The following is a 20,904-nucleotide window of genomic DNA, read 5'->3' on the forward strand; positions in this document are numbered from 1 at the left end:
TTAGCAGCAGTCAGAAAAGTCACCTAAATAAACAGAACAAATGAATCCACACGACTCTCCCTGCTGCCGATATGGGACTGCTACTGGTTCCTTAGCTACTGGTTTAAAAGTTAGCTAGAGGATATCTCTGTTTAGTGCAGTTTAGATGTACCATAAAACTGTGAAAGTAAATTGCTGAGTATGAGACAACAGCTAAAATTTTGCCCAGTGTTGCCAGTCAAATTCCAATTAATAAATTTAACCTAAACAATTTCATTTGCTTTTCTACCTTCCTTCTGGTGAGGCAGCATAAAAGTTACATTCAGGATGAAATCTAAACACTGAGGTATTGCCATTTCCACAGCATGCAGAAAGCTTTGGTATTTCCCCAAATCTCAGCGGTTCGACTAGAATGATAGTTCAGTTTAAATCTAATCATCTTGCTTCAGGCTTGTTCTGCCTGCCAAAGGATAATGAAAAGTCCCCTTTTAACACAAGTGGATTTCTCTTGTATTTTTCTAAGTGTTCAGGTGAGTGGGGGAAAAGAAGTTTTTGTTAGATGCCCAACATCATCTGATCAACAGCTATTTTCTATCACTTCTGTACCACATGCCCTGGACGTTTTCAGTGCTGTAAATTGCAATCCTGTTAGCTCAATGAGTGATATCTCATTGTGAAAGCCTTGTACGTATTACATGAAATTATTTTATTTAATATCATTTATTCCCACTAAGCATGAGAAATATACTTACTGGAGGTGCTATAAATTTATACAGGGAAGATCCCCTCAGTGCTAGAAACTTTGGTGTGTACATTCGATCCTGAAGGGAGTCTTGTTCCCGTTCTTCCGTCCAGCCCATGTAGACTATCTGACAGAAAAATCAATAGTGTTGACAAATTCCTCAGACACTTTCTTCAAATAAATTGCAAATATTTCACGCAAGTAAGCTGATATTTGTCAAATTTTACATAGCTACAAACCTTGAACCACTGACACAATATGGTGTATTGGCAGTTCACTTACAATCAAGTACTTGTATAAAGGATGCCTGTTACGACAATCCAAAAACATCAGAACAAATATTTATTGTACTAGCAACAATAAAAAAGCTAAACCACACACTCAGTAGATGTTAAAGGTCTGTTATCTCACTAAAAGCTCCCTGAAGTAATTCCACATATTTGCTGACAGATCACATCAGAGAAATTTAATGCAAGTGAAGTATAAGGAACCACTAGGCAGGAATACAAAATCAAGTAACTGTTGTTACACTGCAATGCAGATACAGTCTCCACATACAAGTTCACAATTATGCATTAAACAGTATGATCTTACAAATTTTATTTCCAAATAATGACAAGCTTTTTTTTTTCCCCTCTGAAAATCCCTGTGTAGGAGTTTTGAACCTTGTTGCTTAGGAGTAGCAAATTAACAGACTGTTTTCAGACAATGTTTTGAACAGACTTCATCTACAGCTAAGAAGTAACCAGAATGCTGTCGACTCTTACCACTACTTGCAGATCTTCCGACATAGATGTATGAACTAGAACTTATTCAAACCCATTTTAGGATCTAATTCCCTACCTATCCATCTATTAAGTTTGAGTAATTTAATATCAAATCCTGAAACAAGGTATGAGTCACCACTATGCCAACTTCTGGAGAACATCTGAACAGGGAGTAGACACATCATGCAGCTTTTGATTTATAACCATGCCATTAGTAATAAAATACAATTTCCAATATGCACTGGTACACTACTGCTATGGAAAATAGATCAACTCGTATTTCATACAGTGCTGCTAATGGAATAGATCTATTTTTAAATCTATTTGTGAAACTGATGGGGCATTCTCTGTCTTAAATCTCAGTCATGAGCATGTAAGGAAAAGAGTTTAGGAAAAATAACTAGAATCATATTAATAGTCAACGACTTAGTAAGTTTACCAATTATATAAATGAATGTTTGTACTGCATGTTTTATCCTTTGAGATTTTGTATGTCATGTACTTTTAAAAAAGCAATTTACACAAGTTTATTTCATTACTGTTGAGAAAAGGATTTTCATCAACAGTTCTTCATGGAATATACATTAAAATAAATGGTGGGGTCTGTTGGGGCTTTTTTGCGTGGGGGGGGTCCTTCTTTTTTTCTATTGGATTGTATTCTGGAAATTAATGGCTTTTTCAAATCCCCATATATGAAATCTACACTACTACTCTCCATCACAGTTTATTAGATATTTTATGGTCTATAAACAGAGACAGGGAGAAGGTCCATTCCTCTAACACTTACAGTGAAACCTCAACATTTAATTCTTTTGCCAATAGCAAACACTAATACGGTAATATAGTCTCGTGTCTAATGAATAACGTGTTTAGGTATCTGCTGGTTTGGTGATTAAAAAGTTTATAAAACTCAAAATGAAGACAGAGCTGTATCACAATACTCAAGAATCAAGCAGAGTGCTCAAAACTATATTGTCATGCAATAACTAAAAAGCCACGTTCTCTGCAATCTCGTTCATTCCTGAATGAAGAATTAGTCAGAAAAAAAAAAAAACCTGATAAGTACAGTAGGAGAAATTTTAAATTATTTCAATTCAATGTTTATTCAGATTTCCCTCATTTCTGCTGTTTCGTATGTTATCCAATGCAAGGTAAGTATGGATCCCCATCCCTCTGACTTGGTAGGAATCTGCAGAGCTTCGTGACTGAAAGGGGCTACACAGAAAAGTAAAATTAGTATAAAAAATTGTACTATGTGCAGAAGTTTGGCACATTTTCCTCTCTGTAACTGAAAGAGAATGAATGATCCCTAATTTCTAGGAATTGAGACATCTATGCTTTTAAATTAATTAAACTGAATTGATTTGGTTCTCTCTTGATTTGTTTCATTAAAATTGGACACACAGTAAGATATCATCTTGCCTGATGATATTTAATATCACTGTAGCACTGCATGTAATCTGTTTTCAGTTAGTGTTTTTCTTCTTCACATTCCTCATTTCTACTTCTACTATTCATCAGAATAACAGGATACAGTCACTCATGCTGTGCAGATGTATTGATATTTCACATTTCATTGCCTTAATACTAAAGCAGCCATGAAATTTAAGGCAATTGCTCCTTTAGCTATTTCTCCCTTGCCTCTTTAGCTCATGAGGACAAATTAGATTGATTTTTGAGACAACCTGCTGTACCAAGGTTTTATTAATAAAAAGGCATTTCTCCTTCAGACTAAATACCTACTATTAAACATACAGAAGAACTGTAAGGCAAAGCCAGTATGATTATAATTAGGAACACTTACAAAGTTGTTTGAGTGTATGTGCATATTCACATGTGTGAATTAAAATAGCATGGGCTAGATTCTGGATAACAGGGCAAAACTGAACAAATGCTTGATAACTATTTTACTTATGTGTTCCTAAAGTGGTCTCAGTTTATCTAAACACACTGAACATGTGAAGTTAGATAAAATATTGTAATTTTTACATAATGAAGCTGAGAAACTGTTGAAAATTTTCTGAAAAAGCTTTGACTATTAACAACTTCAAGAAAATTTCTTTGGAAAGGGATCATAACTTTCCAAATTAATAGTTCATGTGTATATATGTATTGAAGTAGTGGATGAATATGAAATTTGACTTGTGAGTTTTGGAACATATCTTAATGCTGTATACATGGACTTGGCCCAAAATATGGAATTTCATGAGATTCTATCTGAAATGTTTACAACCACAGCCACATGATGAATGGAAATAAATGTGAATCACAAATAGACAGTGCATAGCATGCCCCTCTATAAATTTAAAAATCAGGTTAGCTTTTTAATCTTAGAATCCCTAAGTCCCTATAATCTGCTGACCATTATCAACAAAGGTGGCGGAGGCGGGGAACACAGATTTTATTTGCGATAACATTCCATTTAAAAGATAATTTTTGCAGTCCTTGTTTCTAACTTACCTGAAGCAGCTCATTCTTCAAAATCAAATGGTGACACAAATTAGTTAACTTAGTGGCTGCTGGTTCAGTAACAAAGATTCAATAAGTTATTATGGTTCATGAGTTAAATCATGTACAGTTTAAAAAAATCTATATCTAAATGATAAATGAAACAGGACACTTTCTTCAGTCAAAAATCCATAATCTCTCAATTTAGTGTGTACTTTCATCACACGGACATCCTAATCAAGCAAGATAAATTGCCATAAATTGCCATATTTCATATCAGTCCAACATATTGCTAAAAAGACTTAAATAGCCTTGACTTTCAGAGAGACTTCTCCAGAGTTTTTACACAAATTTTGTTATATTTTAGAAAGGACAGTAAGATAAAAATACAAGAAAATTTCCCCAAAATGAAATGTAAAATGTATGTGACATTAAATGAGTGAGGCGATTCAAAGATCAGAACAGATGCACTGACAGCTTTTTATCTTGGAACTCTCATATTCATACTCATATTATGTGAAACAGTGCTGTAGGGCAACAGGATAAACATGGAGTCAGAAGACAAATGAATATGTCAGACAACACAGGGGAAAAATGATGAGGGATGAGGAACTCAGATAATGCTCTCTATCCTGGTTTTAATACCATTTTCTCTGTATGATACTCTCAAAATTCATTATAGTCAATTGTTAGCAGAAAAACAATAAAACCACACTAAAATGGAACAACAAGTGTGATTGTAATGCAATCATTGGCAAAAACAGTCCTGTATTTAAAAGGCTTAGGGTTTTTATACTGAGTAAGAATTTTTTCAAAGTCAACAGAAGAACTAATCATGTACAATTTTGAATGAATGCTAGAAAAATTTTGCTCTATTGTAAAGATAATCAAAATGTTCCTATCCTATTTTTCAGATTGGGAAAAACCTGGTAATCTTTCCTTTTTTTTTTTTTTTCTTTGATTCCTGTGAATTATTTTCTACCTTCTTCACAAACAAAGTTCACTAAAACAAGGCATAAAAAAAATAATCTCAAAGAAACAGAAGACAAATGGCAGTGAAAGGTTATTTTACATATGTTTCAGATTAGATTTAAAATAATTTAAAGCCTCATTTGCTTCATTATGTTTTGTGACAAATAAACATCAGTAATGGTCAGTATTTTCTAGAAAATTATGCCATGAAATTATTAATAGCAAAGGAACAGCTTTGGCAAATATCCCCTTTGACTTTTATTTCTGAACTTCAAAATTTAGAAATTAACTATTTTTGGTTTGAATTGTGGATGGACATGGGCCTGGGCAACCTGCCCTAGGTGATCTTGCTTGAACAAGGGGATTGGGCAAGATGACCTCCAGAGGTTCCTTATGATTCCATTCTGTGATTCCATGAAGTAATGGAATCCATTCTGTGATTCCATGAAGTAAGAAAAATTACGAATGTATAAAAACAGAAAATGATTGCTTGCAAAATAGTTTTCCTCTTCAGTTCTCCTCTGTTATATCCTCTCCCTTCTATCCTATGTGCTTTAGAGCTATCACCGACAAAGATCACCTTCATATTTTGGAATGACCTACCTACTAATAGATTATTCAATCTCTAAGGATTTCACTTATTATTGGAAATTATAAAATTATTATGGGAGATTATAAGATTACACATTTATTGTACCTCATATAGCTTAATTTCCTTCTGGGTAAGAACTTGTGTTGTCATCTTGTTACCCAGACCAAGGCTGAGTATAGATTTTCCATTTGGTTTTGTCCTGTTCTGTTTTTCAAACAATCACACAAAAATTAAGGAAATATTTAGCGGTCTTAAAGTAAACAATGCTACAGAAAGCAGAAAATACTTCCTAGTTACAGAAGATGATTTTTCCCTTACAGTCCAGATAACTAAAAACTGATATCAAAGACTGAAAACAGAGGATATTTGCTTTCTTAACATATAATATCATAATCAAAGTGAAGACAGTTGTTTAGGGTAACAAAACTTGCCTGGACATCTGCAGGCATCTCTCCAACATTAACAGCACTGTTTGAAAAACCTGCATTACCATTTATATTACATCCAACACCATCCCATGGGAAATCTTACCTCCTTCCCAATGAGATCTACCAGATCTTGCTAGAAATTTTGACTATATTGACTGCTTCATGTCTTCACTCCCTTCATAGATTTGAAAAGTGATGGCTACATGTGGATACAGGACAGCTTTCTGAACAGGTAAAGATCTGTACTTTGCTTTTCCAAGTTTCTCACAATCTTCTTCTTGTTATAATCTACTAATCCAGAGAAACATTTTGTCTCATCCATTCAGTTTTTCATCCAATGTTACATGTTAATAGCTACAGTTTATTTCAAAGCATTCATTTTACTTATTTAAGACTTCTAGGTATCTGTTCATTGAAATAAATTCTTATAAAGACAAAGTCAATTTGAACATTAATTGTGCAACTGTGTGCCTTTGTCAAAATGTCAACATTAAAAGTTGGGGGTTTTTTGCCTCCCTTAAATTATTCAAGTCAATGAACAATTACATGTATTTAAAATTCATTGCAATTTGAAATTGTCATTTTAATAGAGGTGATTAGCATTTAGAAAGTACAGCATTCCTGTGTTAAGAATTTTTCCAAGAAAGACCTTATGCAGCTGTTTTTACAAAAATAGATTTGGATACAAACTGCAGTATTACATACCAATCTATATTAGTTTGGGGGGTGTGTGTGAAATTGCTAGAAGGAATCAGTAAAAATATAGCTCATGCTAGTCCTGGCTTGCAGGATATTGACTGGGTAATTTAAAAAAAAAAAATCATCAACAACAGTAGCTAGCCAGCATATGGTAAACCCCCTGAATTGCACCAAGGTATGTATGCATTTTACATGGGATTGAGTTAAGCATTTTCCTGGTTAATAGGTATGGTAGCTAGATGATCAAAAAATATATCTTGTGATTTCTAGAATGATCTGCCTTCTTCACTTGAATGAGCCTCCTTTCTTCTTGTAGAGACTTCTCTTGTTTACCTGCCACATAACTCACCTTCAGAGCAATTTAGCACATCCCTGAGCAGGTTCATTTGGCTGCCAGGTTTATCACAGAGGAGACTCAGTCCCGCTGCCATCACAGGCATTTTACAGCCAACCTTGCACAGCTTCAGACCTTCTCTGACACTCTCAACAGAGCAGCTCTCAGCAAACTTCTTGGTAATGAGCAGGTCTCACACACATCCTGACTGAAAAAATCACTGTATATCACACTGTCATCATTCCCCCTCCTTTTGCTGTTGTGTAACTGCAAGCAGTAGGATTCTGGTTTTTCTTACTGGGAAATCCATCTTTGATCTATGGTCATATTTGAATTCCTGCCTGTCCATTTTTCACCTACTGAATCTGCAAGCAGGCACAAGATGGGCTGTTAATTTTAAGCCAGGATAAAATTTCTGGGTTTTTTGAGGTTTAAACAGATAACAGTGCAATACCGAAAGCTCAACACTCAGGTAGCAAGAAAGTAAACATCATCTATTCTAAAGCCTAGTAGCTTGACTGTGTTTAGGACTTATCTTTTGATTAATGTCTTTTTTTTTCTCTTCTAAATGTACACAGTATAAATGTAATACATTTTTGAGGCTCTAAAATATAAATGGGTTAAACAAAAAAATATTTCAGATAATCGAGCTTGAGGGTATGGCCTCTCCTTTCCGATGAACAATGTGTCACATTGATCTTTGTCACCTCAGGTTAGACTACTGAAACATGCTGAATGAAGAAAAAGATCAGAATATTACAAGTCACTAGGCAGTGTCTTTCAGACTTTTGATGGTGCCACCGAGCAAACAACTGACACATTCACCTTTCTCAGGTACCAGTGTGAGTGAATCACTTATGAAAGCATTTATTACCATTCTTAACTCTCCTGAGGAGTAGTTTTCAATTAGATTTCAATGACTGGTTTCAGATATTGTTTTGATTTGCATTTTCTGTTTCTCTGAAAAGGATTGGTAAGCCTAACTTGGACAGGACTAGTGCAATTTAGGCTATCTGGATGTCTCTGAGAAATCATGCTACTCATGTAGCTGCTTTGCTAACATCCTGCAAGCCTGCTAAATTTCTGCTTACTGAGCTCCATCCAAAGGAGAAAGTAACCATAAAAGTGTAAGAACCCCAAATGTTTGAGTATATAGAAAATACAGATGATGGGTAATAAATTAGACTTGTTTGAAATAAATTTTAGCAATATAAGTTTTGAGTTTGTATAACATTAAAATTACATTTCTATAGAATTAGATTATTACAATTCAAAGTGCTCACAAAGCCAGAATAAAACTGCAAATACTCAGTGTATACTTAAAGCTGTCTTTTATCTCTCTGGTGTTGCTGCTTGCACAGTAAAAAAACCCATATCTGACAGAAATCCCTTTTTTGGTAATAATAACTTCACAAGACCTGACTTACAATTTTTTTTATACAATTTTTTTTTACATATATATCTGCAGATATATATGTAAGTATACAAAAGCCTGTTTAAAATATTATATTATATTATATTTAAATACTTCATCCTCTGATGAACCAACATCAAAATTCTACAGAATAATGCTCTTCATGGCTACTGGGTGATGACTACGAGGGAGCCAAATTTTTACTTTCCATCCTTTGTCATTTAAATGGCAATACTTATAAAATGATAAAAATAGCTATTAATGTTTGGAAAACCTCTTTTGCTATTTATACTGAGAAACAATTATTTTCTGTCCTATCTGATTATCAAAAGAAAAAGACTTCTGCAAGCTTAAAGTGTTCTCAAGGCTTTCTCAGGGCTCTCAGAGAATACAATTGCTACTTATAAAATCCCAGAATAATAAATATAAACAAAATCTCCAAAAAGAGAAAAGCAGTGATTTCAGAGTTTGAACTTTCAATCACAACAGCCTGAAAAATAAACTATTTTAATAAAAACAAATAAATATTCTGCAATTGAAATCCAGAGTATGTACCTTGCTAGATCCACAGAAAGAGATTTATTCACTCTGTCTATCTTGTGGCATTATGGCAAAGAAATCATGTATCAAAACACCTTTAATGTCTTTTAGTACTTAAAAAATACTAAATTGAATTATTTATCTTGGCAAGAGATGTTATGAAATCTCCATTCTTAAAGATATTCAGAACTTGACTGCGGAAAGTCCTGAGCAACTTGATTTATGTTGGCCATTCTCTGAGCAGGGTTTTGACTAGATGACCTACAACAACTCATCCAATCTAAATAATTCTGTGTTTCTGTGAGTTTTTGATCTCAAAGTAGTCATATCCGTCTTGGAATCTGTTTTAAAATAGTCCTCACTTGCTATTCTTAGCAAACCAGCTTCAGCATTGTTTTTATTACAGTGCCACATTATTCTTCTATGGCACATACAGTAGTACATACCAAATGTAGTAGTTCACATTTCATAATCCATTTGTAGCTGTCCAGGATTTTCTAAACTCACCCATTTTATATCTACCCTAATGTTCAGTGGGGCAGTGTATCAGACTTCGCACTAGAGACTTTCATCCTTAAAATACACTCTGGAAAGGAATTTTTAGTACAGACTGCTTGCAGGTAAGGCACCCTTGAGACTGAAGACAGTAGGACTCTTCTATTGCTCATAAGCAGATATTGAGAAATGAAAGATGAATCCTATCATCCCTTCTCAGTTGTTAACGGGAAAAAATCATTATGGTTTGTGAGGACCCTAACATTCTGTAGAGATTGAGGAGGAAGGGAAAGAGAAGGTGAGAAGTCAGACGAGAAGAGAATAGAGATGTTAAATATCTTGAAATTACTTGAAATTCAGTTGAGTTTCTAAACAGAATGGAAAAGCTGGCATGCGAAGGACTAAAGTAATGATGTATAACTTGCATTCTTGCACACTCTTAAAGTAAATAAAAATCTTCCTAAATTAATTACTAAGAAAGAAGGAGAAGTGGGACTACTCTGGAACCACTTTAAATATTAATTTTCAAACAGTGGTATCCAAATACAACTGGGTTGAGAAAGAGAACCAGAATGCAGTCCCATTCTGAAAGACAGCAAGGCAGAGTAAAACTACTGTTAAAATACCTCCTTCAGGAGCTGAAAAAAAAAACCTTAGGGGATGATTAGATCAAGAACATGATATTCAGTATATTCTATGCAATATTGTTTTCATGCTTCTCCATAACTTAATTTTTAACAAGAATCTATTTTTTTTGCTTTGTTAGAATAAATTCTGTTTTAATTTGCCTGGTTTTTAGATTGAACCTAGGCAATTCTGAAGGATCTTTCATTGCTTATATGCCAATGGCCTCTGGCAGGGAGTTAGCAGTGGAATTCATAACATTTATTGAACTCATGTTGCACATAATTATTTTTTGACAGTGGGGTGATGCCTGTCAATAGTAGACTTGTTTCTGACATATTTCATTATTTCCATGGATTTTGTAGTTTTGTTGGAAAACTCAGTCGTTAAGGAGTAGTGGATAACAATTATTTTGCAATAATATCAGAGCTTTCTTCCACTCAGACAATTTTTTTTTTAATGCAAAGTGTCCCACATCATGAACAACTGAGGGATACAACCCATAAAGGACATTAATATCCCAAAATTAGGATTGGGTCCTGAATGAAGCTCTAACTTCAGTATTAGACACTGAAGCTCAGTATCCACAGAGAGCCCTACAGAGGGACAGACAGGCTCCTTCACCCACAGGGAAGACAACATAAAAAATTAGCTGTGGGTGCCACCTGTGTGGCTGAAGGAGAGATCCTGATGGAATAGTTCAAGGCCCTGTGAAGAGCTGACAGTGACCTACAGGAACTTTGTTAAACGATTGACGGATGTAAACTCATGATTAATACTTAGCGAGAAATCCTTCCTCTCACAGAGGGCATCTTTTCTTCAAGGCCTTTCTGCATAGTCTCAGAGGTCTGGATCCTTTTTGCATACTCTCCTTTCCCACTGTCTGGGGTTGGTTTTGAACGGCAGCCTACTTCAGCAGGAGGGGAAGGAGAGGCTGCCATATTACCTCACCTACCGCCGTTAGGGCAGGCTTGTGGGAGCAATAGAATGGAGTGATGAGTGACTATTGCTTCTGTTAAGCAAGTACCGTAAACAGTAGGCTGTTAAACAAATAATGGGAAACAGCATGACTTCTGGCTGTATATTTAAAGAAAGCAGCTAGAAACTGCATACTGTTGTATCTTGATCCTGTTGGACTTCGAGGGTACTCTGAGCATGCCACTTGGATCGAGTGCCTCTGGACACTCAGCACTTAAACACGACCAGAGCCATCAGGTAGAGACCTGTTTTAGAGAAAGAAGCCAGACGTCTGTCCGGACCTTGGTCAGAAGTTCCCGGCCACAGCATTGACTATCTACTACTTCAGGCCTTTTTGCCTGTCCAGACCTGCACCATTTTCCAGAATCATTCTTCATAAGTAAAGGTGGATTTCTTTTGGTTCTAAACCCAGGATCACTGAGAGATATTCCAACAAGAAAAATGTTTATTTTTAAATAAATAAATAAATTTTTTTTTTTAGTTGTTGGCTTCTGAGAATAGTTTATCTATCTGCCACTGTTAAATTTCTATTTGCTATGTCATGAAATAGGATGGACTTAATAAGTTTTGTTTCCCAAAATAGTAAGATTGAAATCAAAAGTTCTCTAATGTGCTAAACATATAACAGATATTGCTCACTAAACAGTGTCTCCTTATCAGGAAATATAACTGTTTAAAAGGACAAAAAAGTGTCCTCATATTATGAATTTCTAGGGGATGTTTCTGCATTTGCAATTAACTACATTTTTTAACATTTTCCATCAATTTTATTGCCAGTTTTCCTTCAGACATTTTCAGTGATTAATACTTCTTGTGTTTTTTTTTTCCTTCTTCATATGTAGGTAACCCATAAATTGTCAATTGCTTTGTACTATTTTACACATCAACTATTTTCTGAAATTCAGGTAGCTACTGTACCACCGGTACCATGGACTATTATTGTGATGAAAGGGAAAAGAACAATGACCATCTATGGTCCACAGAATTCTGTTTAGCCACTGTTCCTAGAAGTTCAAAAGACTAAATATCTTCCCTGTCACAGGGTATGATACGAAGCACCGATCATCTGCATAGATGTAAAATAAGTGAATGAGAAAAAATGAAATGCTTATTCACCTCTCCGCTTGAAGTAAACTGTAATTAAAAATACTTTCTTTAAGCCTTTTGAGCCCCATATGCTCCTTCAATAGAAGATCTACAGTTAAAATATATGCTTCATTGATTCCAATTAATTTATTTAGATGATACAATTCCCCATGGAATAATGTGTGTATAGGCTTACTGAACACCTTCATTCTAATCTGCTAAAATTAATGTTGTTCTTAGGAACTTTTACACTCACTCGATGCAATAAAATAGACATTACAATAAAGTATTGCAATGTTTTTATTTCTAGCCTCAGCCTCCAATGAAAATTCCAAAATGGCCAGACAGAACAAATTCATATCTGGTAAGCTATGCATATTAACAATTCCTTATTTAAGGTGAGGTTAGAGGAGAAAAAAAAAGTTTTCCCCATATTTAATCTTTCTAAGTATATCTTTTGTGGATATGGTGACACAATTTCTCTCCTTTTCTTATTTCCTCTCTTTGCTACCACTTTTCAGGAACTTGTCAGAGAGCAGAGAGGTACAGGACATATGCATCATTCAAGGCATCTATTTCTAAACGAGGATTCTGAAATTTGCTTCCTGGCCTCCTGCTTTGTTGGCCTGTTTGGATAGTTGCTAAAAACCCTGTCCAACAATAAAATACATGAAAAAGATGCAAGTGTTTATTCTATTAGAATAAAAAATTCTAATTCTTGGTTTAACATTTGCTACTTATGTTTCCAGTCTCCAACATCATAAATATCCAACTTCCCCATTTAAATTCAGTGGTTTCTCACTGTCTGACCTCATCAGTTTCGGATTCCACTTAATAAAACCTAGTTGTAGGACATGTTTGTTTATTTCACTCAATTTTAAATGTCTACAATAGAGCAAGGCGTTTAGACTCCCCTCATTTACCTGTCCTATTTAAGCCTTTAGTGGAGAACACTGTACATTCATCCCTATATTGACTAAAATTTGAACACAGATCTAACACGGATGTGGCCACTAAATTTGGTCAGGCAAAACCTACCCTTACTGAAAGCAATTTTCAGGGAGTGACATTAATATTGCAGAGGAAAAATTAGCTAATACTTGTTATAGTAACAAGTTAGTATTAGAAAAAAATATGAGAAGATAAATGAGAAAAATATGTAAACGAGGAGGAAATCTATACTTGAGGCAAAATTGAATTTGCTGGACATGCAGAAATGATTTGATACACAGTTTGAGACTTATAGTTTGAGATTTAAATAAGAACTTGATCTACTCACTCTTTTCTATCATCTAAATTTCCAGCGGGTGTCCAAATTACTTCCATCCTCTCATGAGCTATAGGGTATCCAGCCCTAGGATATAAGCATTGCTATCCCATAACTGCACCAAGTGACTCACAACATGAATGTTATCTGGCTCATCAGGTAATCCACTATCTTCAGGAAGCTGTCTGACCTTCCTCACAAAAGTCAACATGGTTTCCTCAGCCTAAAACCTCTAACAATCTATGGTGTGTATTGTCCTTCCAAAACTTTTTATGTCCTGACGTTCAAAAGCTACTCTGGACTACAATGTAAAGAGAAGAAAAATCTTTTCTTGGCCACAGGAAGCATAGTTTTTATAATAGAGTGCCTCAGAGGCATCTAAAACAATTAAAATGCTCAGTCAGAAGTATTTCACAGCAACCAACCAAACATATATTTTTTAATATATATAGATAGATATTCCTTTTATTTTACAGAAAGCTCAATTAATAAGCACATAAGCCTTTCAAGGGTTTATGTTATGGAGTAATAATCCATGCCAAGTGCCATCGATGGCTGACAATACAATGCAGGGAATTAGCATAGCATAATTTACACCCTATCGTGCACTTCTGCTTAATTTAACAGCAAGAACTCAGCTCCCCCTGTGTGTTTCTATAAACATTTAACAACAGAAGCTTCATTCTAGAGATTTTCCTTCAAAATAAACCTGATCAAATCCTTACTGTGACAACAGATGGTGATAGAGCAGATGTACCATAGGACCTGAAAGTTCAATAACTGTCAGTCAAGAGTTGCAGAATGGCTACTCTGAGGAACCACAGTAATGGCATATTGAAAAATAATTAATTCAACAGTCATGCAAAATCAGGAAGAAAAAAAAAGATAATAAAAAAAGAAAAAAAAATATACCTAAGGAGAGGGAACAAAAACACTGTTCTTAATGTACTTCTAGAGTAATGACCTGATTTATTTTGAGGACATGTCACCTTTCAGTAGAACACTCTGTATAATCATTCCACTTTAAAAATATTAATACAATAGCAATGTCATCTTGGAGGTTATTATTCTGCAATTAAAAAACAAATAAAATGGCATGTGCTGTGTTTTATACAGATGTTCATCACTAGAACAGATGTTGTCCTATCAGTCCACCTGAGCAATGCAATTCACCAGTTTAAGTGTAATAGAGATGCAACACATCTGCAGCAAAGGACACTGGCTTGAGTGACAAGCAAGCCAGCCACCATGACATTTGCATGTATTCACCTTTATATAGCATTTATAAGTTAAGTTTTATTAAATAAACTCACTGAGCTGAATTTTTAGAAGAGATTTTAAATAAGATTGTTCTAACTGTGTAACTTTAATCAAGCTGAACAGCAGCCTATTAAGCCAGAATATGAAACAGTCTTTGTCTCATTCTCATATAATTCTCATTATAAACTGTTAACTTTAAACAGGACAGCTACCAAGTCTTTTCCCATAAATGCAGGAAAATTCTAGAGGGAAAGATTCTTCTTAAAAATGAAAATTAAAATTATTTAACGAGAATATCTTATCTTCTGTAGAGACAAGACAAATCTTTCAAAAACGCTCATGTTGCCTGGGGATAGAAGAGAAATAGTGTTCAACTTAAAGGATTATAGCATTCTTCCCCATTATCCTTTTTTTGTGAATTCAGTATTGATGAAAGGTGGAGGGTTATAGCCTTTGAATTCATCCTAACAGAGATGAGACATACAGCATGGGAAAAGAAAGTTTTAAATACACTGGTCTGCCAAGATATTCTAATCTCTGTTTCATGTGAAACCTTGAGACTCAACATTTGTCTGTGTAGTAGAGAAGCAAGAGGCTATTTATTGCAGTTGTGAACATGTATGTGAACACTGCCATAATCCAATAAAAAGGAAAATCAGCTCCCCAGGTTTGCCAGGTACTGAATCTGCTTTGTACCGCTAGCTTGTTGAGTAAAATAAGTTAAAAGTGCAATCAGAAAGTTACAGCTTTCCCAATTGCAATTTCTAAACATTGTAGTTACTTGTACGTGTAGGGACAGGAGAAAGTGAACTGAAGGCCAGACTAAGATTTAGATCTAAGTCTTGAATTCCACTGTGTACCTAAACCAGATGTAACCAATTCATCCTCCTGGCATGGCAAGCAGTAAATGCCAAATCCAAAGAAAACCCAATTAGCAAATGAGGTTTATAATGAGCAGTAAAATCTCCAGTAGCTTGAGGCAACACATTTGGTTTCCCACCCTGAGAAGGATCAGAAGATTTTGTAAGAAAGACTGTCTAATGCTGGTTTCCCTAGATGCTATCAAGTTGATTTTCAGTTGAGATCAGCACATTCGCAAACTCATGGTGGCTAATGTAAAGATTGGGAATTGAAAAGGAATGGGCAGTAGTACTTGTCCTCAATACACCACCACAGTTTATTGAGGTAGGGTGTATTCTCCTGTCGTTTGGAAAGGGTTAGCGGGGAAGTTGATGCCACCTTTCAGAACTCACCTGCCTAATGATGGGTCTCACAGGAGCTGACATTTGCTGTAATCAATGTAACAGCTGAACAGCAGTGATGAGTTCCAAGAAAAGGAAACATGCCTGTGTTTCCTCTCCCATCTTGGCTGATCAAATAGAGAAACCTCTGGCTGAAACTTTAAAATATTCTGTTCTTCATGCCTCTTTGCTGTGAGGTCTATATCGTTTTCCTCTGGAATTATGGAAATGTTGTCTATGACATAGTATTGTTTTTAGTGCATATTTAAAAGACGCATTCTGTTTTCAGTACCAATTTTTTTTAATTTTTTTTTTCAACTACTTGTTGATATTCTCTTAGATGGTAGTATATGTAGCCCGTGCATATAGTACCAATATAGAAAACACAACCAATTTTCTAATTTTTTACTACCTTCAAGTGTTCTTTTCATCATTGTCAGCACAGAAAGGGGGAACTTTATTTCCTTCTTCTCCCCCAATCTTCTTCAACAATAAATTTCTCTGTGTGGTCCTCTTCCAGCATTTTTTGCCATCTTTCCACCACTATTAAACATATTAACACCATTCTCGGAACTTCTTATTGCTTCATACTTTGTTATACATACTCGTCATCTTTGAACTTTTAATTTCCAATAAATGTATCTTATCTTTCTAAGTGTTACAGTAGCTTCCACACCTATGTAAGTTAATTTGTTTCCTCATTGTAATGCTAAAGAATCTGTCTGTGCCAATATTTTCTTCTCCAAATCAAGAATATATTCACAAAGGAATTCTAACTGGATTGGTTCCTTGACTTTAGTCTGACAACTGCCTTCTCCCCTTTACCTTTAACAACTAATTAAAAACCACATATATATACAGATATATATACACATTTTAATTTTATTTATATATATATATGTATATGTATATTTACATACATATACAAAAATCTTAAGTGAAAATAACCTTCAATTACCCTGCTAGGGCTCATAAAAAAAACATGGGTATTCATTAAGTGAAATTAAGTATGCTTTTTTTTTTTCTTCTTAAGCATAATAGGATGAAGACAGCAGTCAAAAGATTAACTTGCAATGTTGCCACTGTTGATGGAAAATTCTATGGAAAATTTTGCTTAGATAGACAAAGGTGTAAAATCAAAACCTTCACATGCATTTTTTATACTAGTAATATCTAAGTGTGAGAAAGATATTAACCCCCTTCGTAACTGGATGTTTAGCAAAGGGAGGATATTTGAGAGAAAAGGTTAAATACTGAAATTTATTGGTATTTATCAGGAATCTTTTAGATATATGGGAAGAAATGTAAAATATACTGTAGAAATTTTGTCACTGAACTGCAAAGCCATGTGATCATACAAACCTTTTCCACCTGTACTGATTAAATATAGTACTATAAAAATTCTTAGTCAATAGATGTTTTTCAATAAACTGACTTTGAACATGTTTCATTATAGGTGCTCAGAAACTGGCAGAGTTTGTCTTATTACTGCTTTTTACTGAACAAGATGCATAGGGTATAAAATAAGACATAGAGGCATCTCCATCCTAAAAAGATAACATGCTTGTAGTTTGGACTAATCATTTTAGGCAAAATATATTGTAAGAAAAAATCTAGAAGTAAAATCCCAATCAGATCAGTTTCAGAGTTCAAGTTCATGATGTGCTTGCAGAAAAAACTTAAAACTAGCTATTCAAACTTTTACACAAAAATATATTTTAATAAAATAAATGTCAAGATGACAAAAGTATTCAAAATGATAATTTAATATTCAGATAAATAATGATGTGTTAATGCAACAGGTAAAAAGACCTGTTCCTTCCCTGCATATCATGTTAATGTCTGCTGCATATAAGACAGAAATTAACCTTACATCTATGTAGTCTTTTCTGACTCTTCTCAGAAATACCTTATTTAACTTAAATTAGGTGATATTTCCTATCTCCTTCTACAATAAAAAAGTGCAACCCTCTTTACATAAGGTAAATCCAAAAGGGAGTCTGTTTCTGAAATTAATGTTCCCTAAAATTTCAAGACATCCACAGATCAATAAACCTTTTTCTTTTCCAGTATTTGATGGACAGTGAGACCCTATCAGTCTCACTGCCCATCAAATCGGCCTCTCTCTTTTCAGTTTGATCTTTTGGCTGACTTTCTTGAAATGGTCCGTGATAATTTCTTTGGAATATAGTGATTGATGCTGATGAGAGAAGAACGTGTTAATAGCAGGCTGCCCTAACAGATAACATGACCAACAAGCTATTTAAGTCAAGAAAGTTATTTTTGCTTTCCACTGGAATTCTAATGAAGAGGAAAATGCCTTACTGACCACACATGCCAAGAGTTCCAAAATAGCAGAGAGCACTGAATTAATATGTTAGTCTGGTGGGACATTATAACTGCTGTTTATATTTTTGTTGTCCTTTTTCACAGTAATAAAAGCAAAGAGATAAGTTCAAAGTAAATCATAAGAGTGAAAATTGAACTAGTTAACTATTTTTTGTTTATTAGGCATTTTGTCCTTCCTTCTTTTGAGATAGGAGCATTTCTTTGCCACTGCCAGCAACTGATGTTACAAAAACTGTTCTGAAAATGCCTAAACGCAAGTGTTATCTTCAACTGCTGAATGTGACAAACCACCTCCTTTCTGTGACTTCAGGAGGCAAAAGTGAGATAAAAGTATCTAAAAATCTGAGTAATTGTAGTGCAGATGAAGAATTGAGAATCAAGGGCAAATAAAAATGTACCTAATTGTTCATTATGTTTTATTTATTCTAACTTCATTTATACATACCCATATAGTTACTATTATTATTATTATTATTATCGTCATTATCATCATCATTATTCCTTTATTATGATTTGTAGACCCTCTTATGAAGAAAGCAGTAAACAAAATAGTAATACCCCCTCCCTTGTGAGTTACACTCAGCACAATTCCATATTAATAATTCCATATTAATAAAGTTGGACCAGAGACAGGGAACTGAGATATATGTTGATTGGCTGAAGATGTGATGTAAGGGAGGTGAAAGCACTTTTCTTCCTCAAGTCTGTCCTCTTGAAAGCAAGTTTACAGCTCAGTCCTATACATATTTCTCTCCTTCTACAAGGAAGTAATTTGTTCGTTCTGATAAATCAGATTTCTCTCTTTCCCCTTATTACAAGTTTCTTAAAAAGAAATCCCCATTATGTAGTAGTTGTGATACACAACATGTATACTTAATTAACTGGTTTAATTTACTAGACACATACTCTGTGATAACTAGCCCACCACAAAATGGTCACATTTTCAGCTGTTGTTGTGCTATATCACAGAACAATTAATGGCATTACTGTAGTATGAGAACAGACTATGTTCCAAATGAATCTTTGATCACTTTACAGTGTACAGAGCTTTATTCTGAATATTTTTATTTGTGCTTTGTTTACATAGTTTTCTAAAATACATATTTTAGATCCTTTTGAGGAGGTGTGGCTGTTGTCCATTCTTACTATGGTCTCTAGCAACTACAACCTCAGAATTTCAGCCTTTAACTTCAAGCTGCCTGTAGGTTTGCTTCTTTAAAAAAAAACAAAAAACAAAAACAAAAACAAACAAAAAAAAAAACAAAAAACAAAAAAAAACCATTGTGGAAAGAACAGATTTCTCAAGACACACAACTCTATCCCTTTGTCCCATGGATCCAATCACCTGATACACAGATGTAGAGAACAGCAGCAATCGTGCTCATGATGCATTTTGCAAGAAACCATCTCTATTCAAGGAATCATAATCTCTTTTTTTAAGACATTGCAGTGCCTTCCAATAATATGAGACTGCCAATGGATGAACTTGGAGACAGTCAGATGATTCAGTTTGTTCCAAATTCTCCTATCAGCCTGGTCCATAACATATGTGAAAATATTATTTTTTATGCCTTCATTTGGACAATAGAACTCATACATTTTTAGAATTTTAGGACATTGATGGATACTGGTTAATTCTGTAAAGCATAACAATCCCATTCCCCCTTTTTATAGCAAAATGGGTAAAATGCAATCTGAAGAAAACTTTTTTATATATATACATATGCATTAAAGAGGTTAATTTGAAAAGATTAGGCATGATCTTACTTTGACCAAACACTCCAGTTCCCTTTGACTTTAGAAAAAAAATTACCTATTTTGAGGCAGCAAGGTACTCTCTAAAGAAAATCTACTGAGAATTCTTGAGCTAGAATAATGCACAGCTACCACACAATTAAATACAGTTGAAATGAGAATTATAAATAAAAAAAAAAAACCCAAATTTTCTTTTTCTTACCTGCTGGTTTACGGGAAAATTCCTGTTGATTTTTTTAATCTATAAAAATGAATAAAGAAATGGATTAATACTCAGTCATTAGAAGAAAAAAAACCAAAACATTGGATTTTAGAGACATATATCAACACTCCTTTCCAAATTATATATATTAAAAAAAAGAAAAGGAAAATCTCCTGCAGTAAAGGGACTGAAATCTTTGACAATCTCATGTGAATTATGGGACATTTCTGTGGCCAGTGTGTGTTTCATTCTGCTGTTCAGAATACAAGAAAGCAGAATACATGAAAAATTATTTCTGAATTCTACAACACTACGTCTTTTGCACCTTTTTCTGATTAGAAGCTATAGAAGTTATAGAAGCTATAACATAAAGTATTTAACTATATAAGTAATTCAGAACAATTTACTGCCATCCACCAAAGTCATCAAGCTTTAAGCAAATTCCTTTTCTTAAAGAATTATAGAAAATTGGGCTGGAATAGCCTTTGAAACATCCCTTTCTTTACCCTTGTATCCTAGGTGCAAAATCAAGTGTGCAAAATCAGTTTTGATAACTGTTCAAGTAATTTTTTTCTTAAAATATTCAACAATACCCCTAGGTAAAAGGTAAAGAGAAAACCAGTCTGAGGCACCTGATTCTTGAGGAGTTTGTATCTAGCCCTGCAGATCATTGACTCCATCTAAATAAACATTGCCAGCTTTTTGACACAAAAGTGTCCAATACAAGGAGAA

At 34.4% G+C, this 20,904-nt stretch overlaps 1 protein-coding gene across 1 annotated transcript in view; it reads right to left on the minus strand.

Moving 5' to 3' along the window:
• Positions 1-20,904, minus strand: part of SNTG1 (syntrophin gamma 1) — a 379,748-nt gene that overhangs the window by 47,943 nt on the left and 310,901 nt on the right. The window contains exons 12-13 of the mRNA XM_075141888.1: positions 20,173-20,211; positions 732-848 (exon numbers count right to left, since the gene is read on the minus strand). Coding sequence (XP_074997989.1) covers positions 732-848; positions 20,173-20,211 — 156 coding nt within the window. The remainder of the gene's footprint in view (positions 1-731; positions 849-20,172; positions 20,212-20,904) is intronic.

This window comes from Calonectris borealis, chromosome 2 (genome assembly GCF_964195595.1).
Source record: "Calonectris borealis chromosome 2, bCalBor7.hap1.2, whole genome shotgun sequence".
In the NCBI taxonomy this organism is placed as follows: domain Eukaryota; kingdom Metazoa; phylum Chordata; class Aves; order Procellariiformes; family Procellariidae; genus Calonectris; species Calonectris borealis.